This window comes from Erithacus rubecula (assembly GCF_903797595.1).
Source record: "Erithacus rubecula genome assembly, chromosome: 3".
Classification (NCBI taxonomy): Eukaryota; Metazoa; Chordata; class Aves; order Passeriformes; family Muscicapidae; genus Erithacus; species Erithacus rubecula.
In genome coordinates, this window is record NC_136689.1 from 136,991,353 (window position 1) to 137,016,593 (window position 25,241).

General features: G+C 41.8%; 1 protein-coding gene across 1 annotated transcript in view; it reads left to right on the forward strand.

Annotated features, from left to right (window-relative positions):
* Nucleotides 1-3,881, forward strand: part of FER1L6 (fer-1 like family member 6) — a 63,974-nt gene extending 60,093 nt beyond the window's left edge. Inside the window, exon 41 of the mRNA XM_079299770.1 lies at nt 3,285-3,881. Within this exon, the coding sequence (XP_079155896.1) occupies nt 3,285-3,471 (187 nt within the window). The 3' untranslated portion in view covers nt 3,472-3,881. The remainder of the gene's footprint in view (nt 1-3,284) is intronic.
* Nucleotides 3,882-25,241: the final 21,360 nt, after the last annotated feature.

Sequence of the window (25,241 nt, forward strand, 5' to 3'; positions counted from 1 at the left end):
TGCCCTTCTTTAGACATATGAAGGATGTGACTTCAAAATTCCATCTCTAATTCTATTGTACCTCATACGCAAAGAATGAGGATTCTTATTCTTCATCATAAGGCTTTTTAATGAGGACATTTAAGGTGTTTTAATGAAGGCAAATAATCTAGAAGGAGTGGTTTGTCTTGTAGTATTTGTCACATTAAAAAAGTAATAACTGAGTTTTTTGCATTCAGAAAAAAGTACTTTTAATCTATTTTGGCTCAAGTGCTTTGTTTTGCTAAAACACTTGAGCACTTTTTTTATGAGCTGGATAAAAAAAAAAAAGAGTGAGAGAAATTGATGTTATATTTCCTGCTATCAAATCTTCTAAAATTCAATTGCTAGTCATAATGATAATCATTACACATTCTGTTTAATTTTGTTGGTTTGAGAGACATCACAGGCTAAACACAAGAAAGGAGGAAGCAGCACAAAGGAATTATCAGATCAGAGGTATCAGAACATTGTTTAAAACTAACCCTGGGAAGACTTTAATCAATGACTTCACCCAACACCTTTTCCCAAAGGCAGGATGAGCTTTTGAAAGATTCCCAGGAATGGAAAATAAATCACCTCTTTCAGAGGAGAGAGGACTGGGATACCTCTGAAATGCATGTGGTGGAAAGCAATCAGCTAGGGAGTTTTAAGAGGGAGTGTCAAGTGTAATAGAAGGTTGTCACCAGGATGCACAAGGCACTGTCTCATTTTCCTCTCATTTTTTGAGACCCAGGGCTGCCTAGGGCTCCCTGTGTTTTCAGCTCAAGGGCATTTTATCTGCAAATGTGCTGCTGGGCCAAAAACATTGTCACCAGCCTGGTGGCCTCTTCTCTGCTGCACAGCCTGGAGGTGTTCTGACCCAGAAGCCAGGAAACCAGAGTCTTCCTCCAGATCTTGCACTGAGTTACCATTGGGTTTTGTGGTGTGAATGCACACATAATTATACTCTCAATTGAGATGTATGCCTCAATGAAATCAAAAGTGGGGATGGTGTCAGTTGGCACTACCCATCTCAGGAGCAAAACATTCAGGATTTTTTGCAGCTGCTCATGGTACAGGTGGGGAGTCATCCCATTTTCCCAGCACACATGTCCTAAGATATGGGCTGAGGAAAGAGATGACTTGGTCTCCTGAAGGTCCTTCCTCTCCCCATGCAGACAGCCCATGAAGCACCAGACTGAGCACCTAGGCATTAAAGTTAGGCAGAATAAATCCTAAGGTTACTGAAGCAATATCAGCATGTGAATAGTAAAAAATTATTTTAGCTAGACACTCACTCACTGAAAAGAAAATAAACAGCTGAAAATATAATGTCTCAGTTTCATTATTATTTAAAGATATTAAAATTTACCAGCTCAGTATCCTCAGGTGATGCAGTATGTGGTTCATACATGCAGAGTAGTCACTGACAATCAGCTGGGAGATAAAAATAACTGATTCTACCCTTCAGAGTAATTGTCTTCAGGAAGGAGTGGATCTCAATGACCTCTTTTCTCAGGATCTCTATGCCAGTACTGTAGATTCACTCTGGGTTTTTTTGCTCATCATGTAGGAACACCCAGAGAAGCAGAGAAATTTTCAGATTTTTTTTTTTTTTGTGAAATCATTCTTTGTAATTAAAAACCAAAATAATTTCAAAACAAAAATTATTCTCTGGGTGCTATAGACAGTAGCAGACTCTTTGATGCACCAGAGTAAAGGTGGACAAAGATTAAATGTCTGTGAACTAGAGAGAGAAACATGCAAACAAAGAATAAGGTTCAATGAGTATAATTTCCTGCTGGCTAAAGCACTATGAGGTTATTCATCTCTTCAATTCTGCTGATCAACACATGATGCCTTTCCGGATGCAGTCTATTATAATAAATATGCTGCTATGGCTGATAATGAGCTCTATTGCCTATGTTGCAAAGGAAACAAATTAAATAAGCAACAGTCTGGCTTTTTTTTTTTTTTTTTTTTTTTTTTTCCCCTGACTTTAAAGGTTATGAAAAGTCCTCAAGCAGTTGGTAAATGCAGAATAAGGGTCTCAAGTAGTTTTAATTTTCAGAGTGTCCAGTTTTTTTAATAATTCCTTTTATCCTGGAGGGCTAATTTGATGATTTGTTTCTGAATCATTTCCACCTCAATAAAAAGCCTAGTCTTTTGTTAAAATATATTCAGTTGACATTTTACATTTACAGACTTTCTTTCACATTGGCATTCACTTCCACTGGCTGAATGCTGAGTTCACCAGATAACTGAGATACTGCTTAAATTTCTGGGACACCTTTCTGGAGTGAGACGTGGCCACAGCTTTTTGTGACCCTCAGTTAATTTAATGCTCCTTATTGCTGCACCATCTGCACAATTACAGTGACATTGGATTAGAAATACCACCTGCCCCAGTTTTGCAGGTGTTGATGTTGCCCAGCACCACTGTGTCCATCAGGTCATCCCATGGAAAAAGCTGGCAGGTGCTGCCTTTGGCAGGGCTGCTGGAGCAGCACAGTGCCCTCCCAGCCCAGGTGTCATGCCAGAGGAGAGACCAAGCCAACATTTTTCCTAAACAGAACATGGTCGTCCTCTCTGTATGCAGTCAACTTTGTTATACAGTGTGAAGAAACTTCTGGATATGGTGGAGAACACAGCATGGGGCAACATTTGGAAAAATAATGGATTGTGGGATGCAGATATTCTCCACTGGAGCAATGTGGCTCTTCTTTATATACAAAGGCAAACCATCTGAGTTTCATTTCTAAATCTCCTGTTTTCATGAGGCCTATTTTAATTTCCTTCTGAAAATACAACATTTTGGATCACATGCCCAACCTAAGCTGGCTCTGATTATTATGGCACCATGACTATCACTGTGCAATCGGATTTTTTATAGTGACTCATTACCATTTTTGTGATGCTAAATTCCTTGAAATTGATAGAAAACTTTTGTACTCAAGTTTATGACACCTGCATTTCTTCTTTAGGGGTTACCATGATCCTGTTTTCATTTTTGATCCTTGTATCATGACATAAATTGAAGTATTTATGATGTGTGAGCTGGAATTTCATTACAAGTTGTGTATGGAGCTTGATTCAGGAATGGGTGGAAGAAAAGTGACCCAACAGCTTGTGAACATGGGTGGACATTCCCTCTACTCCCTGTAGTGGGTTCCAAGGAGTTAATGGTCCATTTTAGTCTCAAATATATATTTTGCAGTGGAATAACTTTGGAAAGAGATGGATCTTAACAAATATTTTCTTTTTTTTTCTTTCTTCCCTTTTAGCCGACCAGACACATCCTTCTCTTGGTTTGTAAACCCTTTCAAGTGTTTGTACCACCTGATCTGGAGGAATTACAAGAAGTACATCATCATTGGCATAATTCTGCTTATTCTTGTCATCTTCCTGGTTCTCTTTATCTACACACTGCCAGGTGCAATTAGTGAAAGGATAGTTATAGGAAGTGGGTGAGACCTTGGCTCTCATTGTAGTCAATCAAATAACAAAACTTCTGCTAAAAATAAGTCAGGCAAAAAGAATTAATTAACCTGAAACACATCTCATTCATTCAAAAAAGCAAAGTAACTATTCACATCAGAAACTGGACCTCTCAGAGTGTTGGAATGTTTCTTTGAATGCTCATTCAGACCCATCCAGTACATTATCATTCATATACATTCGTGATGTATATTAATAATGTACACCATTATTGCTGCAGCTTTATTGACATTATTACTGAAAGTGTTGTTATGCACCTAAAACTGAATTTAAGAGTAAATTCTTCAGTGCTATGCAGAAATTAATTTCTCAGTCAAGTATTTATTTTACAGATGAATGGTTAAATATTAAGGTCAAAATCTTTACACAAAGATAAATGTATAATACAGTGTTTGCATAGTTTTGTAATTAATTATTTCAACTGTTTTTTCAATGACCTTATAATGCTATGATTATTTTTAGATAAAAGGTATTATTAAAAGAACTCTAAGGTTAAATTGTCTCCTTTGGTGTCAAGTAGAATATACCCTGCACCTCTCAGTAAAAATGCTGTGCTCTACAAAAACATCTCACACACTCATAAATGAGCTAAGAGTCAATGACAGGGATGTAGTAGCAGAGATTGAAAGAAAATTTTCCAGCTGCAATTCGAAAGTGCTGGTGGTCTCTAGAGGAGAGGGATCAGGAAGATGAAGACTCATCCATGGGCATTGTGGTAACAAATGATCCTTGTAGACACAAAACAGGGAAAATCCTGCTGCTTGAAAAGCAAAAGTAAAGGGCAATGGAAAAGAGAAGGGTTGCAGAACAGAACCATGGAGTATTAAAGAAAACAAGGAATAAAACCTTACACAGTTGTCAGTGCGAAAATCCTCATCCTACTTACAAATACATAAAATGTTGCCACCTGTGTCATGAACAAGACAAGGCTTGATATCTCCATGATTCCACTTGGCCTTCAGATGAGTGGTTATGAATTTGAAATAGCCATCCAAATCTCCTCCAGTGCCACCCACAGTTAGATCTGTTGTAAAGATGATCTTTGTGAAAATGCTTTCCACCATGCACCCCACACACAAAGTATTGCACATTTCAAAAGGCAAGACAAGGAGATCCTGTAAATGCTGATAATTCTGCCAAGCTCAGGGTGCAGGAATAGAAAAGCAGGCCCCAATTCTCAGGAGCCATTTATAAGGGCAGCTTGTTTGGTACTGTTTGTACCTGGCCTGTGCAATGAGCCTCTGTGCTCTCCTCTGGCCTATAACACAGGCAATTGCATTAGTCTGGAAAATGGGTATCAGTGAAACTTCCACAGACAAGACATCTCGCTTTTAAAAAGCATTTTAGAGGCTTGTTTTGGATGGGACAACTTGCTCTAAAAGTGCCTCTTCCCCATTCCATTGAGGACAGAGGCAGATGGCTAAAGGCAAGGTGAAAGCATCCCATCCCCACTCCATCCAGCAGATCGAGACTCTCTTTTTCTTCTAAGTATATACAAATATAACTAAATTATCAAGATAGGTGAGTATATTACAACTAGACATGAGGCAAAAAAGAGCAGTGGGTGAGTTTTTCTGTTCTATTTTCCTTTAGGAGTTATTTTGACCAAGAAATTAGAACAGTTGCATGGTTAAATCTGCCTCAATTGAATGTAGCAAGACAGTGATGTGAAAAACTGCTGATCACCCTTGAGTCCCTCTTCATTTCACATCCTCCTGCACCAGCCCATTGTCTGTTGGTCTCTGCTCACACACCATGTGTGACACATTCCTCTGAAAACACATATTTCAATTTTGTGCTATTTTACAACTGAACCTTTATGAAACAGAAAAGAAAATGTTGTTTCTCCTAATATGTTTCATCATACCATGAATTTTGGAAATGCAATTTTAAAACTCCAATGAGAGCAAATAAACTATTCTAGTGCAAAAGATGAGAGATAAATATTAATGACTGGAGTGTGTCGTGACAGCCAAAAAGGCAATGAATCCGAATTTTTTCCATTGTGTCAGGTCAGAGGCATGGCAGCTGTTGTGTTCATCTGTCCTTACTCTGCTTGTTTGTTCTTGCTGCCTTGGACTGTGTAGAGCACTGGTCTGCTCTGTCCTGATTTTTGCAGCATGTTCTGTGCCTTGCACCCAGTCTGCAAACTGCACTGGACCCAGCAGACTGATCTTACAATAACTGTGTTAAAATTACTTTTATATTTGGAAGAAAGAAGGCCCTTGACAAGGTGATATAAGGATTTGCTTTCTTCACACATTAGTCACAGAAAGGTTTTTGGTTCCTAGCAGAGCTCCTCATTGATCTGTGTACCAGCTACAAGCTCCAAAGGGATTTTTGTCATCTTGGCTGAATATCCTGCTTGCCACCAGTCCAGAGTGCAGAGCACTGTCTCCTTCTAGACTAATTTATACTTTTTTATCAGCTATTTGTGACTGGGGAGGAGCTCAACCCAAGATCTGGTTCCAGCTTCCCAGACATTTGGCATATGACAGCCACCTTTTCCTTTCATTTTCTAATTCATCTCAGTCTCAGGAGCAAACAAATTTTCATATATTTTCGATGGAGAAATGATAATTTATAAAACTCTGCCAGACAGTCTCTCTTTTAAGCACTTCTGTAAACAGCTATGAAGACTAATCAGAGCTACACTGATTAGCAGAAACTCTGTGTCTGCTTCCTGGATGCCTCTGCCATGGCTCCAGGACTCCAGGTCAGGAACAGAGAGCCCCTTCATCAGGAACAAGCCAGAAAGATTTCTTGGATGTTCCTTCCCTCCCTGTGACTGGAGAGTGGCCCTGGCTGAGCTCTCTGTGATGATGCTGACAGCTCATTAACCGGTTAATTCCAGCATGCTGCTCCTTCAGAGTGACCTGCCCATCACAGCTCAGCATTTTTCATGTGATAGTTCCTCAAAAGGGCTGTGCTTGACCCACAGCACAAGAGAGAACTGCTCCCAGCAGTGCCTCCTCCTTTTGCTGCAGGGGTGGCTGGAGCTCTTTTCCAAGCAGCTGGCTCCTGCCAGGGAGCAGCTGGAAAGCTGCAAGAGCACTGCAGCAACTGCTGCCTCAGAAGTTGGCGTGGAGACTGGCAAAAGGGAGGGAAATCACCTCCAATTCACATGCCCATGTAATGGACATTGCATTTCCATGCACTGGAAAATGCAGCCTGCATTTTTCTCTCACCATTCAGATACTCAAAACACAGCAGAACTGTAAGTGATATCAGCAGGTGCTGTATGACTTCTTTCCCAAATGTCTTTTAAGATATAAACATACCAAATTTGGTATCCACTAGTGGGCAGAATTGAGAACCACTAGGGATTGGGATATACTGTAAGATATAAATAAAACTATATAACAAATACAGATGAGAAACCTGTTGGATGTCTACACTTCTAGGTGGGATGGTCAAACAGTATAGTTGTACTGCCATCACCTTCTTCCAGCAGACTTCTTTTCCTTTAGTTCTTTGTCATTCTCTGAAGTTCCCATCCTCAATCCCTGAACCAGAGCAGTCAGCTACCCTGGGACACAACATCTCAGAGGAATCCTTCCCCACTTTCTGGTCCTGCAGCTCGTTTGGATGCTCTGCCTCTCCACTCTGCACCCTGGATCAAGGCATCCTGCAGCCATGAGCTGTGGTTACAGCTGCAAGTCCCTGTTGGGCCAAAGGACATATTCCAGGCACAAGAAAACCCACATGCCCAAAGCATGCTGGCACAAACTGTTTAGATTTGCACTGCCACTTAAATGCCAGATTTTAGAAAAATATTAGGAAAAGAGACAAATCCAAAGGCTGATGCAAGAGACAAGGATTTATTTGTTTGTTTACTTATTTGTTAGTGATGTTTCTTGTTCCTGACAGATAAGCAATAGTTAATCCTCTCCAGAAACCAGCACACAGTACTGATATACTGCTGAAGCACTGGCCTGTCAATATGAGTGTACAGCAAATAAACATTGGCTGCATTTAGTGCTTGTGATGAACTTTTAATTAGACATAACAATAAAACCTCACCAAAGCACTTAACAAAACACTTTTCAAAAGCCTCTTGACACTATCATTATGCTCTTGGCTCTTGATGTGTGAATAGTTTCACCCAAGAGAGCAGCTTTGCCTTCGACCAACAGCTCTCTGGGGCTGGTACCCACCATGGATGCACACAGCTTGTGAAAAGTGCTACTCTATAGCAGCTCCAAGGGCTGTTTTACTGTGTGGAATTCACCACACAACTGTGCTGAATACAGTACAGAAAAGTCAATATATTAAGAAAAGAGAGATAACAAGAGCAATCATTTAGGAGAATTTGTTCTGCTCAGTTAGTGCATTTCTTCCCCTTCATTATCTTTATTTGGAAATGGTTTGCATGTCCCAACTCTGCTTTGACTGAATGCTGATGGTATGCAGCTCACACAGACATTCCATCAGCATCTGTGGCCATAAACTGGATTTGCTCATGGTTCTGGAAACTGGATTTTGATGTACCATGGCTGGATTTTTCTGTTCTTGGCACGAGGAGCTGCAGTAGTTATTTGTGAAGGGCACTTATGGACTGGGTATTTAAAATGTGACAATATGGAGGATGGTTTTCAAAGCCAGGCATTCAGACTTTCCCTCCCAGGGCCATGATAGAACCTTAAGAGAGTTGAATATCTCCTTAACCAGGGCTGTTCATGCAATCCTGGGTCAACATCTATCACTGGTGCTGGATGTGCCCTTGAAGGACACATGGACACATCCACCACAGATCTTTGTAGGGTGGAGTCAACACAAGTGCTGTCAAAATAGTTATTGGAGTTTTGGACAGGAAAGACTTTACAGCCTGGAAAGTGAAGCTGGGTTGCTTTGTCAGCATATTTTTTTCTTTTTCTGTAACATCTGTGATGGGGACAGGAAAGATGGAAAGGCTTAATGCTTTCTAACGTCTCCACAGGTTTTGGTCAGGGATTTTTTGCAAAAACAAAGATTGTGCAAGCAGATAAAAAGAGAAAGTTCAGGAAGAACTGTATTTGTAGTTCAAATCTTATTACAGAACTCTAAAATTCAAGGGTCTTTAGAGCCCCTACAGATCCTCAGGTCAAGAGCCAAAGCATCTTTATTTGCAAAACCTTCACTTTCCCACACAATATCTCTAGTTTGGGAGCTCAAGTTTAATAGATCAGCTTTAGTGGTTCCATTTTCATTTAGTGGTTGAGAAGTCAGCTGGATTTATGGAAAGGGAAGCAGAGACTGATGAGAACTTGGTTTTAGTGTCTCTGGCTGAACTCTGAGCCATCAAAGTCATCTGCCCACCCAGCAGCAACTGAGTTCTTCCATCAATCTTTGGGGGCCTGTATCATAAATCCACCCCAGATTGTAGGATCTTGTGTAGCTGAACTCCCCCTTGCCAAAGCCTTTTATTACTGTGTCAGGCAAAGAATTTCCTAGCAGATGTTAGGCTGTCCAAGGTAGTCTTCCCATTGGACCTAAAGAAGAAAGTTGTACCTAGAGATCCCCTGCCCCTGTGGTCACTGGGGTGCTGATTTAATTCCCTGGGATATCTCAGTCTGTGTCAGATCCCAGGTTATGCCCATTGCTTATGCCACACACAAAACCTTTCTTAGGCACAGAATAAAAGAGGTCTGATAAATGCCTGAAAGGTTGTTCCACTTGATTATTATTCAGATATGCTAATTTATTCATGGGAAGAAAATGATCTTGCTGCACACAAAACTAAACCCTGGTTGGTGCAATCACTTACATTTTATTAGCTTCACAAAAAAGTGATAGGTTTGACTTTGGATTTACTCCCATTCATTTTGCTACCCTGCAAGGAAGTTCCTCATGAGTCCCCATGAGCATCATGAGGACTCCCAGACAGGTTGGGGCACTGACACCCTGTGAGAGAAATATCAGTTCTGTTTGAGTCTGGTCTTGTAATGGCTGCAATATTTAACAAGCCCTGCTGATCACACCCTGCTTTGTTGATTGAACCCATCTAGTGGGGCTGAACGACAGGAGCAAGTGATGTGAATTCTACCTGTTAATCACCTGTGGGTGACTCCTTGCCTTCAGGCCTCTCCTCTGCATCCTTCAAGGGCACAAAGTTTTTCCTGCAGTCCCTGATCACAAGACAAGGTTTCCAAATCAGCTCTCACTCACTACTAAAATTAAACACTCACCATTGCCAAGTGGCCTTCTAAAACTCCTGTTTCTTCTCCCCTGTGCCACCTGTTCCCACTACTGCAAGAGCAGATAAGGCATTCCCTCTTTGGAAGAAAGCAACCTCTTGGGTTCTTCTTTCATTTTAAGTACTGATGGAACAAGCTCTTCTTCCACAGGCAATGAAAAGCAGACACACACCTGGTTTATCTGTGCTCATCATTGCTTCTTGTGAGGCCAAGTACCCATAGCATGTTAATTACTGAGCCTGTATTATTGACTTTCTTCAGGGATTGGCTGTAAATTAAAATATAAAATCAGGTGGTTCACACCTCTGCAGTCCTTGGGACTGGGAAACTTGCCTGCTCGGAAAGAAGTGAAATTTAGTTTCAGAAAATGCATTTTATGAGCAGGTTTGGCAGCACAAATCAGACCCAGACGTGGAACCCAGCTCCTGTGCATTCCAACCCACAGCAGAAGCATAAAGGAGGAACCAGCTCCAAATTTCACAGCTGATCCTGCTGGCTCCAGGTTTCAGAGCAGCTTGATCCTGACAGGAGCAGGCTTATCAACTGGAGCAGGTGCCCTGTGGGATGTGTGGCTGCTGGTGTTGCTGAGGCTCCTCAGCCCTGATCAGGGTCAGTGTCTGACAGCAATAGCTCAGTCCAGGTCTCATCTCAGTTCTGTGGGTCTGTAGGCAGTTCAGTATATTTTACAAGTTTTTCAAAGGCTGTGGTTGTTTCCAAACCATAGTTTGTCTTGTAATTGAATCTAATGAATGTGATCCCTGTACCAGAAAAACAGGCAGTATGGGGGGGGGTTTCAGTTCTTTTGAGGGAGCAAGGTGAATTTGTCAACAAAAAATGTTCTTTTAACCTGGGGCAGCTGGCAAGTACTTCATATGGGATAGCTCTTTGATTGCACTGCTTATAGTTACATTAACTCAGGGCTTTTACCAGACTCTTGATTTATGAATGTGCATGACTGTGATCTCCTTTTCTTTAATCCATCAAAATACCTGTCATCACAGGTCAAGGTCTTTTATTTAAGAATTCTTGTGAGTTGGTTTTACTTTACAAACGTAATTGAAAATAAAGCAAACCAAGTAGGGCATATGTGCATTTGCAAGGCATCTGCTGAGCTGTATGCAGCTGGAATGCATCCTGCTCACATCTTGCAAAGCCTTGATGATGAGACCCACCATCAGAGAAGAGCCCCTGAAACATTGGGATGCCACAGCATTCATACTCAATTAACTAATTTACAGACAATATGGTTTGTGTGGTCAATCATCCCTGGCACAGCTTAAACATTAAACTGAAATGACTCTGTGCCAAAGCATCACAGAGGAAAGCAGAACTGCTCTTGCTGAACACGGTGGGAGTTGTATTTCTGGTGTGTGTGGTGCTTGAGATTGCTAGACTTCAAACAGTCAGCAGACAGAGAAAGTAACTTTGTTGCTGAAGGCTTTGGAAAAAATCCTCAGTTGGTTCTTATCAAATATATGTGCTTCTCATAGTTTTGTATGTTAGAGGAAAAAGAGCACGCAGTAAAGAGAGAACCACTGTGATCAAATGCTCTGCTATAAAAAACTGTAAGTAGCTTCAGTATTTCACATTTTCAGACTTTCGTAGTGCAGGACTCAACACGAGGGCTGGGGGGATAAAAAACCCACAAGAAACCTCTCTGGGAAAAAAAAAAAACCCTTCTCTAAACTCCTGCAGTGTGAGTGCAGCCCTGGAGATCAGTTTCTCCCACCAGGCTGTCAGGGTGCAGCTCTGAAGCAGTGGGTGGCATGGAGAGGCATCACCTTGGGTACTGAGGACAGGCTCCATGAGATGCCCCGTTTGCACAGGTGGGTGGGGCAGGCACTGGAGGCAGAGCAGAGCAGCACACTCAGCTGCCTGTGCTCACCCTCCTGCAGCACCTGATGAAGGATCTCACCAGTCCATCCTCACCAGGAGATCTGCTGATGCTCCTCCAAGCCTGGATATCAGCTCTGGCTGCAAATAACACCTTATGGGACATACTGAGGTGGGGCAGGAGATGCCACAAATAATTTTTAGCAGCCAGTGTCTGCAGAACTGAACCCTCCTAGTCAAGAGCATTTCAAAGCTGGAACAAGGAACAAACAGTACACAGCAGAGCAATTCAGAGTGACAGTGGAGAGACAGCTCCTGAGGACAGATTGTGCAGCAGCACTGACCCAGAACAAACAGTTTCAATAAACCTACCAATCAAACCTTCATGGTTATGAGACAGGGATGTAGGTGCAGCTAGATCCAAGCTTAGTCCCAGACTCAGTCAATTATTTATGTCTAGAGGGTTATATAGGCACAATCAATTCTTTATATCCCTTAGGTAAGATTTCAAAGTTTAGCATGGAAGCATCTGTCAGGCTCGAGGAGTTACCTAGAGAGGATCCCTACACAAGGGGAGATGTCAAACAGCCTGCTGCCCTGCAGGAGAATCCAATGGACCCTGGACTCCCTGCTATTCATGGGTGATGGACTTAGTCATATTTACACACTCACCCTGTTTTGGGTTGGCACATGCTCAACTAGTCCTTAGCTGTTGAACAAGGTTTATGGCCCTTAATTATTTTGTTGTTCTTTCTAAGCCAGACATGGCTTTCCTGCACATCACCAGGGGCTATAGCATGAGCAGGAAAAGGGGGAGTGGGAAGCACATTGTCACAGTCAGAGAGGTGGTAAAACCCTTCAAAGAGTTTGAGGCTCTCAGAAAGTGTGCCCCCATAGTTATTTAAATCAAGGAACAAGCTTGGTCTCTGGTAATGACCAAGGTAATGAAAAACCTTTCAGCTGCTCCCTCTGTACCCCATGGCACAATAAATAAATAGATATTGACTCCTCAGCAGGCCCTCAGTGTGTGGGCAGGTGTGGGAATGAGCAGGTTGGGCAGCTCCATCCTCTGCATTAGTGATTGAGCTCTCTGTCCCTGTAGAGAGATAAAGCTCAGCAGGGCCGTGGGTTTCCCAAGATGTCAGTACAATAAATGCATCCTACAAAGTGTGAGTCACAGGAATTCAGAAAGAAAGCCTGAGCCTAAGAAGAATCTAGAACTGAGGGCTGCTAGGAGGACAAGAGAGCTCCTGATACATTTGCACATTATCCCTCCAAGACTATCCTTTGGAGCTTGTCTCCTGTTAGAGCAGATGGTCCCATATAACAATCCGAGCCACCAGCACTGCCTTCCTGCCACAGGGAAGAGCCAGCGAGCAGAATTCAAATGCAGCTGGAAAGGAGGCCCATCACAGATAAAAAGAGCAAGAGAGTTCACCACAGCCACCACTGGAGGGACAGGAGGTGTTTGGTCAGGGCTAAGACCAAACCCCTTTAGAGTTCAAACCCCTTCAGGGATCAACACTGAACAGCAGCAGGAGCTCTGAATAACAACCGAATAGCAGCGCTCAGGAGGAGGAGTGTCAATGCCTGAGCTCCTTTCTGCTCTGAGAGCTTCAGGGCATCTCAGCACCTACCAGGGAGGAATGTTTCTGCACAGGGAGGATCTGAAGTTGGGCTCATTTAACTGAGTTTGGGTTCTGCTTTCACTTCTGTAATCTTTTCCTCTACCTGAAGTGCAGCTACCTAAATTTTGCATGGTTGATCTAAACCTGTCGTGTTCACATCCCTGCCTTGGCAAAGCCTGTGCACCAGGGGAGTTAGAGATGTGCACAGGCAGTGCCACTGGGACCTGCCCCAGCCAGGAGTGATGCTGTGTCTCCTGCAGAGCTTCAAGGGCAGCTCACTGGGCAGTTTTCCCCAGGACCAGCTCCCAGACACAGGTCCCTCTCCAGCACTTGGGGGACACCTCCCAGTTCCAGTACCCTTCTCTCATCATCTGCCCTTGGCACTTGCATCTCTTGTCTAAGGGAATGAAAGTTTCATGCAAGGCAGTCCTCAAAATACTTGTGTTTTTCTTCCTACAGAATTTCTTTTCTGTGTTTTGATCTTGTGAAATCACTGCCCAGGCCCAGCACAACTGCCCCAGCAGTTACCTCTCTCTCCCTACATGGGCTGCACTGCCTCATCTCAGCCAATGCTTGGGATGACCTATCTGAGATAACATGAAGAAAGTAGGAATTATCTCACCTCTCTATTTGACCAAGGAAAAATACCATTATCCTGCTACCATCACTGCACTTTTCCATCAATCTCTTTTGGACAATATCAGATATCTGTTTATTTCTCTTCAAATGGTGATATCATTGTCACATTTTCATAGCTCTTTGATACAAATATTTCTTGCATTTCTATTGAATTTCTATTGGGTTCAGGCATTGCTGTTCTTCAACAGCAGGAAATTCATTGCAGACACTTCAGAGATCAAGTAGGTTCTTCCAATCTGCTAATTACTATAATTAAAGCTAACTAGCTGAAGAATTAAACAGTGTTTCAAATAGGTGTTTGATCAAAATAAAGCCCATTTCTTCATGATACTAGCCCAGAAGTTGGATGCTGGTCCCATGAATAGCAGCAGGGAGCAGGTCCTGTTCAGAAAGGCTGGCAGGATCTGAATGCCCTCTGCCCTCAGGCAGGTGAAGGTGCAGAAACTTTCTACAGCACCCTGGCAATAGGAACAGCTGGTTTAGTGATCCTGGCAGACTGACATCAAATAGATGGCAAAGGTTTGTGCTTCATCTCAGTTTCCAAACTCAAGAAGAATGTTTGAAGTAAGCAGAGATAAGGGCTTGAGGTAGGTTCTATACCAATTATTGGAGATGTAACCATCACTTTTTCACTTTGTCGTTTACAAGAGCCAAAAACCCACATGTGAGTCATTAAAGACCTTGTGGGCCTTTCACATGCTGTTAAAAGCACCAAGAGAAGGAACTTCTTCAGCATCTGCCCAAACATCACTTGTTTGAAGAGCTATTAGGGCCTGAGCTCTATTTCCTGAAGGTAGTATCTTTTGATCAATAATCACAAAATACAAATTCTGTTGGGTATGTACTGAGTTTTGAGTTTTATTTAAAGTGGTTCCCCCAGTTTGGATTGGATGACTGGGAAGAACAAAGACTGCAGTTTTCCCAAACCAAATCCTTCCAGTTCAGCTTAGCAATGGAGTTAAGAAGTGGCAGAACATTAAATTTTGTTGCAACTTGGGCTGAAAGTTTCACTAAAGCTCAGGCCCAGGGAGATTTTCCAGGTTGGAAAATTTTATCAGTGACAATTGAGCAAACTTACAAGTTCTTATAAAGCAAATTTTGGGATTAGAAGGGTCTTGTCTTCAGAGCAGGTGAGTAGGTAGTAGAATATCTACTGTTCTCACAGAAAGTGTTTTCTGCTTTGCAATATGTGATTTCTTACATTTATTTGATTGCTTCTTATCCTACCCATCCTGGGATGGAAGTGGGTATTACCCCTTTCTCCCTTGTAGGAACCTGACATATTTCAAGCTCTGTTTATTGTTTCTGAGTCATTGATTCTGAATGTATCCAAATGCATCAGCTCAGACCTCATTCCTGCTGAACACAGCAGCAGGGTAACCTCAGGTGCTGTGTAGTCTAACTGCAAAAGTCACCTTAATAATTATTCTGGTGTACAGCTGAGCTGTACTGCTTGGGGAAGGGTGGGGGAGTCAGGCAGATCCAGTCACCTGCTCTGTTCCTGTCTCTTGGCCATGTACTGCAGCCAGCCATGGAGAAGGAGCAAAATGCTCAAAGAAATCAGTTCGTTTTCTCCATTGGTAATCCCAGTGGACCTATGAAGCTGTTCTTAAAGCTTTCCAGTTGAAAGGTACTTTGGGAGTACACAGTACACTGAAGAGTGGAAGATATCTTATTGCATCACAACACTTCTACATCTTTTTTACTCCAACATAGCAATATATGCAGAATATGAGCAGGGGAGATAGGAAGAAAAAAACCCTCTGCTCAGAACTTCAAAGACCAAAAAAGAGGAAGACATGACTTATTTGTATGTCATCTAAATTCTATGTCTTATCCTGACCTCAGGTCAGATAGCAATTATTAAATGAACTTTGTAGATCAGACAAAAAATGTATCAGATTACAGTATCCCCCAAAGACTCAAACTCAGCCTCCCACTTCTGTTGGTAGTGGATTACTTGTGACAGGCTGGGCAGAAGATTGATTATTGTTATAAATTATTTCATGATCCCTCTTCTGGTGCAATAAAAGGCAGTGATTCAGCTGTCCATAGAGAGGTGAATGAAAAGAAATGAAGGAATTAATTAAGTGCAATTCTGAGTTTGTTGGTGAAAGATTTTTAAATCCATTTAAAATTTCACTCAGTCCTTTTTATTTCCATTAAAGTCAGTAAGAAATCATGATAGAAGCATTCCACTGTGAGAGGTTGTACCATGGCTAACCATAGCCAGTGAAGATTTTTTTAAGTGTTTCTGGTTTAATGTATTCTTTGATTTAGTAAGATTAATATATTCCCACATTTTCTACAGCATGCTGCAGGTTTTTTATCTGTGTCAATGCAGCATGAAAATATTCCAAGGCTGGAGCAGAGGAAATGTCTAAGAGAAACTGGTTTCTACTAGTGGAAGAAATTAATATACTGGTTGTGAAATTCATGTTATGTTGTTTAAAGGGAAATTTTAAGTGGATGTTAAAAGGATATAGGATATAAAAGGATATATTATAGGATATATATAGGACATATTAATTCTCATTTAAAGAGTTAGGCAAAAGATTTTTGAGAAAAAAGTGTGACATTGCATTAAGCAAGCCCTGGTAGTGATCCACCAAAGAAGATAGATGACTGAATGAAGTCCATGAAGGGAAGTGGTTTCACACTGTCCCAGAACCAGGATTTGAGTACTGGTCCCATCTCTCCAGCCCTAGTCCTGGGCTCCACACCTCAACTCTCAGTGTGATCCTGAATCACATTCCATAAATGCCACAGGTGTAAATAAGAATGGTGTCCTAGAAAAAAGTGTTTTCTAAGGCATTACTGGCAAAATGCTCAACCCTAGAGCTACCTTTTCCCTCCTTCATGTTCCCCCTTGCTCCTTTTTCAGCTCATTTTATTAGTTTCAATGCTGATACCTTTGTGCCCCTGTCTGAGCCTGTGGGGCAGGAGCAGGCTGTGGTTCTTCCCTGCAGGTGTGCATTGAGGGCACAGCAATGAGCCCACAGCTCAGCCAAACTGTGCTTCAGTCTGAGACAAACACTCACTGCCCACAGCATCATAAAGCAGCAGGAAACACCAAATGAATACCTCATGTATCACTATGGACAAAACAGCTCAGAATTTTCCAGCACTGAAGATTCAGGAGAGACAGAATGGCAATACAGCCTCCTTCACAGCACCATGTTTCTTATGTCTAATTTCTTTCAGTGAGCAATATCTGGCATTCCTTGAGATGCTGAAATTCAGGAAATTTACTTTTTACTCTGAGTTTGCAGCATTTCAGTCTTCAGCCAGAAAATCCAGCTATTAAAAATGTCAACCTTTTCTTTTTATTCCCCATTTCTTTTTCTTGCTTTTGAGGATAGAAGGAAGGAAATCAGCAAAAGTTCAAAACTTTAGGTGAAAGGCAATGAAATGTTCAAGAAGGGAGCAGAGAAAAAAGGTGGACTATCCTAGGAAAAAGAGAAAGTTGTATGTCTGGAAAATGGGGACTGTGGAAGCAGGACTGCACAAGCAGCTTTCCTTCCTTGTGCAGGGGCATGATACACGTTATTTATAGCTCACACCTATTAGGTGAACAAGTGATTTGGCAGACAAAAAATACTCTAGAAATTAATAACCAGAGAAATTATTTTTGATCCAGGGAAGAGAACTGATGAAGGAGAGCAGCATGGGAGGCAGAATAGGTGCATATGGGGGGTCAGTCCAGTCCCAGCTGTGTCACTGCTTTTCTGGTGATTTGGGTCAGCTGCCTCCCTCTACCTGAGCAAAAGTTAGTCCCTCTTGGAGTTTTGTGATGTGTTCTTTCTTGCTTTCAATTTTTCTCTGTGGAAAATAAAACGATATTACAATTTTTCTACTTGAAAACCCAACATAATTCCAATTTTTTTCCATCCTCTCTAGGCAGTCTTGAACCCTTTTACACATTGGACTAGGGTATAAAATGTGTACTTAGTTGAGTTTCCATCTATCTCCTCTGCACAGAAGTCTTAGAATTTGATGAAAATAATCTGATTCATGCTCCCACCTGAATTTGGCTTTCTTTTTTCCACTCCATTATCCTGGGTGAAAAAATGTCTTTATTTCACAGTCACAAAATTAAATATATTTATAAATCTCCATTTTAAAAAATCAGTGTGGAATGAAACCTGCTTTCCTGTTCTCTGGCTGTGTTTGGAGAGCAGCTCATGAGAAGTGCTGCACAGAAGGAGCCATTTGCAGGGCACAGATTCCTTGGCCACCCTGAGCCCACTCTGTGCACACCTGGGTGCCTTCTGCTGGCCCCTCCAGCACGGAGATGTGGTGCACAGAGATAATCTCTGAGCTCCCTGCTGCCCTAAGGACAGGCTGCAGCCACAGGGATCCTGCCCACTCCAGCACCAGCACAGAGGCAGTGCAGCTGGAGGTGAACCTGCCACCAAACCTTTTAAGATTTACATGTGAGTATGCTCAGCTTTGCCCTGCTGACCATCTTCTAGAAAGTTTAAGCCTTGATCTTACATCTTTCCTAAAAAGGATGGGGATTTATGAATGATGGTGAGTCAGGAGTCACAGACAGGTCCCGGACAGGACTTTATCCTATATTTCCCTCCAGGTCACCTGTCATTGGATACTGCTGGGAACCAGGGAAAAAGCAGCCTTAGGTACCCTGCCTCCTTTCTGTGCAATATTCTCAGTGTCCCACTCCCCCTTTCTGCTGATATTCTTCCATCCCACTACTTCTATATAACCATATATGATACTTTTTGAAGAGAGAACTTCTACGTCTTTTGTCTGGTGGTCCAAGAGCAAGCAGAAGGTGCCAGTAGGATTTAATGAAGCCTGTTTAAGGGAAACAGAGTGTGAGGCTCTCACCTGCAGCTCTGTGGATCTCTAACCCTAGGTAGGCACTCTACAAATCCCTGTCAGTGGGTTTGTAAAACCTCAGTGGCAGGGAAATGTAACATCTGAGAGGTTGGGGTGATGGGCTGAGCTCAGGAAGATCTGAAACCTACATAGCAGCCTGCCTTGCCTAAAGGAGTAGGAAGGCACCAATTATCCTCAAGAATTTGGATTGGAGTATATAGGAAAGTGTCACTCTGTGAAAATGTTGCACTCAGAATTCAAATTCATGAAACTCGAGAACTGCAGAGTATGGGCAATAGATGCAACTACTTGCAGTGTGTTTTCTTGTGGTAGTGAACAGATCCTGAAAGATGTACAAGGGTAGGACACAAGAACAAACCAGGAAACTGGAGCTGCTAAAAGGAAAATTTGTTCTCTGCTGTAGCAGTAGGCTACAGAATGAGAGAGATAGATGACTGATTTCAATTATTATAATGGGCAATTGAACAATTTGAAAGAAAGATGGTAGTTTGGGGTTTTTAACTTTCCTCTCTTTGTTTCTTTTCAGAACATCAGGTGGTTTTCTTCTACTCTTACCGCATTTTCAAACTTCTCAGCAGTTTTATACAGTCTCCTGATTTGGGTACTTTAATCTTGGAAGGGTCCTCTGAAAGTCATCTAGTCCAGCTTCCTGCTTAAAGCATGGATATCTCCAGAGTAAGATCAGGATTCTCAGCACCTTGCATAGCTGGGTTTTAGAGATCTCCAAGGACAGAGATTTTCCATCTTTGTGGGCACCTATTCTTGTGCTGACTGACTAATGCCCACACACATTGGTTTGTCTGGGCAATTTCCCCTCTGTAATTTTTAAATTATTACAGGTCTATATATATATAAAATGAGACAGCAGTTAATTTGGATACTCCATCATAATTCATTGGGGAAATTAAGAACAATTCAGCTGCTACTGAATTTGCACATATCCCCCAAAGACTCCTCAGTAGGATTCTACTCAGTACCCAGAACTAAAGGCATGTCCATCTTTTTAAAAATCTGTTTCTGAAAATAGCCAATACAATTATTTCAGTTATTTCCATGCTCATGCTTGGTCTTTCCTGCCACACTTGGCCAGCAGATAAGGTGTAAAGAAGTCTTCTCTTCTGGATAACAAAAGAATCAATTCAATCAATCAGCTAGCTGACCTTTAGACAACAAGCAAAGCCTGAACTCTAAAATTGCTTGTTCCACTTGTGTTTTTATGAGGAGCAAGCATGATCCTGTAACACAGCTTAGTCAGTCCATCAGCACTGTGAGATGAGAGAGCAGCTCAATCACATCTGAGCTACTCCTGCTAGGGAGGCTTATGTGCCTTGTAAGATAATGTTGGTCCACTGGAACACTCAGCACATGGATTTCAGACTTGACTGAACAGAAGACATAAAAATCCTTTTCCTCTGGGCTTTGTACTTCCTCTCTTTGTTGTGTTTTTGCTTGTATATTTGTATGTTTTCACATTCAGATATGAATTTGAGTATGAGCTCATCTGAAGATGACATTGGAATAGCCAGAAATTGCATATACAATAAACATATAAATATATATATACATATAAATATAAATATACAATTAACTGATTTCAAGCCCAGCATGGCTCAGGGAGAGCTGATTCTGTCCTGCACAGAGAATCACAAGATTGATATAAAAACCAAACATAATCCTTCTTCTTCCTACACTTCAGTTTACTGCTTTAGGTGGGTTTTTTTTGCTTTTTTTTTTGACCTGGCCTACAAAGCTGGCATCTCTGTAAGGCTTGACAAGATGAAAACTGAATTGATGATCAAGAAGCCATCTGTCCTTTATCTTCCTCTCATGGCATACATAGGCAAATAAGTGTCTTGATTTCCAAATACAGTATTTGCTTCCCAGTATGATTTCATCTTTCCTTGATTATGTCAGGGCTTTTAATCTCAATAACTAATTTAGCCAAGTGGATATGATTCTTTAAACACACCCCTCCTCCCACTCCATTAAAATTTAATCTGAGATTTGGGGTTTCTTTAATCAGATAAAAATGGTAATATTTTAGCTCCCTGTTTCCCCTAGTTAAATCAAAATGGCCCTTTAAGGCATTGATAAATGCTTTCTGTGGTACTACAACTATCACAAGGGACTCAAATGGGATTTGAGAGTAACTGCTTCAAGAAGATGTATATCCCAGTGGCTGCAGAGGCAAAGATGGAAAGACTGTAATTTCTCCCTGCCAAAGACAGCTGGCTGTGCTGAGACAAGGTGTCTCACAATCTTATGAGACTCTTTTTACACTGTTTACCCTGGAGATATGGCATGGGGTCTTCTCTATTGGAAGACTAATGAGTGAGCAGTGGTTTGTTTTATGTTTATCATACAAGACTGTAAAACTGAAAATAAAGTGAAAAGGAATATGAGATTTTTTTTACTACTTAGACATCTTGGCTCTTCAAAATTCCAGTCCTACAAATGCTGTTTCCCAAAACATTCCAGTGAAGCAGCTGACAGTGAGTAGATAATTAACAATAATAATCTCTGGTAACTCAGAACAGGATATTTCTTACATGGGATTGGCAATGGCCCACACTTGGAAAAACTGTGTCTCTTGAGAGATGTACACTGGAATGTGATGGGTAGGAAGGACTGATCTTTCAGAAGTTACAACACTACAAAGTAGTTTCCTGTTTGCTTGTTCTGTTTTTCCTGTTTAGCCTTAATCAAGGCTAAATGGTTCTACAGCTCTCTAACTCAGAGTGATATCAAGACCAAAAAATAGTCCTTTCATCTTGTTTTCCCACTCTTTTACACAAGTTATGGCTCACAAATGTCCTTTGTAGTCAACTACCTTGGGGAACTTTTCAATCACAAAGTTTGCCAAAGACATTAGATAAGACCTAGAAGTTACACCCCAGACCAAACAATATCAGTCTCATCTGTACTTTGGAGCTGAATCTGAACATGACATTTATCACAGGGCAGCAGGTAGTCTTGATAGTATATCAAAAGTAATGCCAGAGAATGCTGACATTTATCACAATGAAGAAAATGCAACTCACTGCACATCAGTTCTCTAAAACATTGACAAATGCTGCCAAGCTTGTCATCACTGCATCACTTTGTGATCAATAAGGAGGAATGGGTGCTCTCCATCTCCTCCAGCACAGGCACCATGGATCAGTCTGCTTCTGCCTGCTAACTGCAAAGGAAAGCTGACTGTCTGGTTCAAATGGAGATATCTGAATGGTGATTATCCTGCTGTTGAAACTCTTGGTGTAGCCTCACCCTGAGCACTGTGTGCTGTTCTTGGCCCCAACAATTAAGAAGGAAATCAAAGTCCTTGAGCATGTCCAGAGAAGGACAACAGAGCTGGTAAAAAGGCTGGAAGGCACATCCTGTGACAGTCCTGTGAGAAGTGGTGATGGACTCTGGGCTTCTCTTGGAGAAGAGGTAGCTGAGCACCAACCTCATTGCTACAACTTTCTGAGGAGGGCAAAGGGAGAGGGCTGAATTCTCAACCCTGAGATCCAGTGATGGGATGTGGGAATTCTTCAAAGATGCACCATGAGAGGTTTAGACTGGATAGTGGGAAGCATTTCTGTGCCAAGAGGGTGGCCAAACACTGGAAGAGGCTTCCTGGAGAGGTGGTAAATGTCCCAAGCCTGTCAGTGTTTAATAGGCATTAATATAATACCCTTAACAAAATGCTTTAACTTAGTTAGCCTTGGGATTTGTTAGGCAGTTGGACTGGATGATCCTTGTAGGTCCCTTCCAACCAAAATATTCTGTTCCATTTTGTTCTGTTCTATGCTATTCTATTTCTTTCCTATCCAGTGTCTAAAGACTGGCACAGACACTGCCCTGGAGTCCTTGTTTTGCCCTTCTGCCTCAGAGACCTCTGCCAAAGAAAAATGAGATGCCAACTTACAGACTTCACTGAAGTGTTTTGAGAAGCACAAAAATCCCCGAAAAAAAAAAAAAAAAAGGAGTTGCTGTTATTTATTTCACTTACAGATGTCATAATAACATTTCTCTCCCCTGAGGGCTGAACTTACAATAAGCAGACTGAGAAAGAAAATAAGAAAAGAGGAGCAGAGGCCAAAGATCTTTTGCCAGTGAAATCCCTCAGCAGGATGGTGCAGGAGGAAGATGCCAGTCAAGCCTTGTCCTGAACAGAGCTTACCCTGACACGCAGCTGTTGCTCTTAGAGGAAATATTAGAAGGCCAGGACAGAGGTGAAGTGAGGTCCCAGGCCCCTGGGACTGGCTTGCTTGGCAGTGCTCTGCTAGTTCTAGGTAGGACCCAGAAGATACTGAAGAAGTTCTTGTTCTAATCCCCACAATATAAAACCCCTTGTGAGAGACTGAAATGTTATGGTAATTGCTTAAACATTGTTCAAGAAGCTGCAACCACCAAAGTCCACTCCCCACTCAGATTTGCCTCCTGATAGGAGCTGGACTGTGGGTCAAGCCACCCCAGGTCTAAGGAGAAGAATGTAGGCACAAGGAAAGCCAAAGCCAGCAGCTGTCCTGACAATCAGCCCTGGCTGGGCTCCTGGGAGGGATCACAGCCCATAGACTCATTTGTTGATGCCAGGTTTGCACACACTCCCCCCAAGCATGGAGGGAGAAGGAAAGTTTCTTGGCACGTGGTGTAACCACTGGTCAGAGGGAGTGAACACCCATCCTGCCTTGTACAAACTGTCTCCATTGTAAAACCCCCACCATGGGAAGGCCACATACACACAGGACATTTATGTGAGAGGCAGCTGAGGAGTGACATAAATCATCAAAGACACCCAAAGCACCCCCAGATGGGCCTCATTCCTGAGGCCTTGCACCAGAGGGCTGCATGTGATGCCAAATGATGCAGCAGATCCAGTCTGTTGCAAGAGACAGTTCCAAACTTCCCCCTAACAAGATGAGGCACCTGGATATTCCCACCCAGTCTGAACATGCATTAGTCCACTGGACTCTATGCACCAGAGCAGAAGAGAATCCAGACAGTGGTGATATTTTCTACTTAATCTGTCTCTCTGTCACTGTCTTTCTGTTTCCCTCACTCCCTTTTTCTATTTCTTTCTCTCTCTCTCACGTTTACTGTTAAATAACAATCCATACTATTGAGTTTGGCATATGGTCTCATTTACACCTTAATAAGGGCAGATTCATATCTCTAACAATTTTAATAACTGGATCCTCTCCCTTCTACATCCTGAGTATGGAAATATATGCACACATATTGCTTTCTTTAACAGAGAAGCAATATGTGTGCAGATTTTGCATTGAGCAAAATCCCTTTGTGTCCTGTCTTGCACTTTTGAGGCTTCAAATCCATATTTTCTATCAGTTGGAGAAAAGCTCCTCAAAATCAATTATTCAAATCTGTCTGTAAGATGCATTGGTTTACACCAGAGATGTATCTACCATTTCCTGCCTTTGCCACAGAAAAGGCAGTAACAAGAACAGATACACTTTACCATAGGAGGAAACAAAAGGAAAGTGTTCATCCCAATGAATGTGCACACAAGGTCATTACTGGCATTACAACATGAAATTATTAAGATTGATCATCTCTTTTTAATTGCACAAACAAAAGATGGCATCATAGATTATGACTAGAAGTAATTTGCCAGATAGACACTGCAATAGCAAATGAACTTGAACTTCCTTTGAAATTGGAAAGGTAGTCACAATAAATATGCTACTGTTTATACCACCTACCCATGGGTTATCTGGGGAAAAGCTATTTGAGCAAAATTGGAATATGCTGCAGAACAGCATGCTAGCAAAATAATCTCTCTTAAGCCAGTCTCCTGCCAAGTGAATTTAGTGAAGAAATTTAGATCTGAATAAAGAGATAGACTTCATTTAGCTGTGACTGAAAATACAATGACTAATATTTTTCCTTTAAAAAATACTTGTTTTGCAGAATTTAAACTTCTCTCTTAATTCCTTACCACACAGCTACAGGTGAAAATGCTTGTACTGTTATAATATTTCAGATTTCCTGGTTGATTTGGGTTTTTTCAGTTTGGAATACAAGGTCAGAAATTCTAGAGTCTCCCAATGATAGAAACTGCATTTCTGAGGAGCTCAAAGGATGGAAATTAATTGGAAATGTCCAACCCAGACTCAGATTTCAGGCTTACTGCATGTCTTCCATACCCTCCATTGAACAGTTATAAATTTACAAAATGAACACATTCTGTGGAAAAAGAAATAACTGAAATGGCAAGAAGTTTTGGGATAAAGACAAGGAGAGCAGGGTAGATCTACAGAAGAAACCAAGTGGAAATCAATCATCTACATAGCAGAGGTGTGCAGCTGAAAACCAGAGGATTTGTGGGGAACTTATCTATGCCCCAGAACTTTGTAGGCTCATATACTGCTGTCAATGCCTTTTTCAGTGGAATAGGAAAAAGAATAGACTAGACTGCTTGTCCTCCTGGTGTTACACTGCAAAGTACAGCTCTGGCAGCCCCTATTGCTGCCTGGGGAGTGAAAGGTGGAGTGCTCAGGCATCCCTGAAAATACAGAGATACAGCAGTCCAGAAAAGAGACCTGTTTCAGGCAGTGCTGCCCCAAAGGCATGGGTCACAGCCATCCCATTGCTAGCTCAA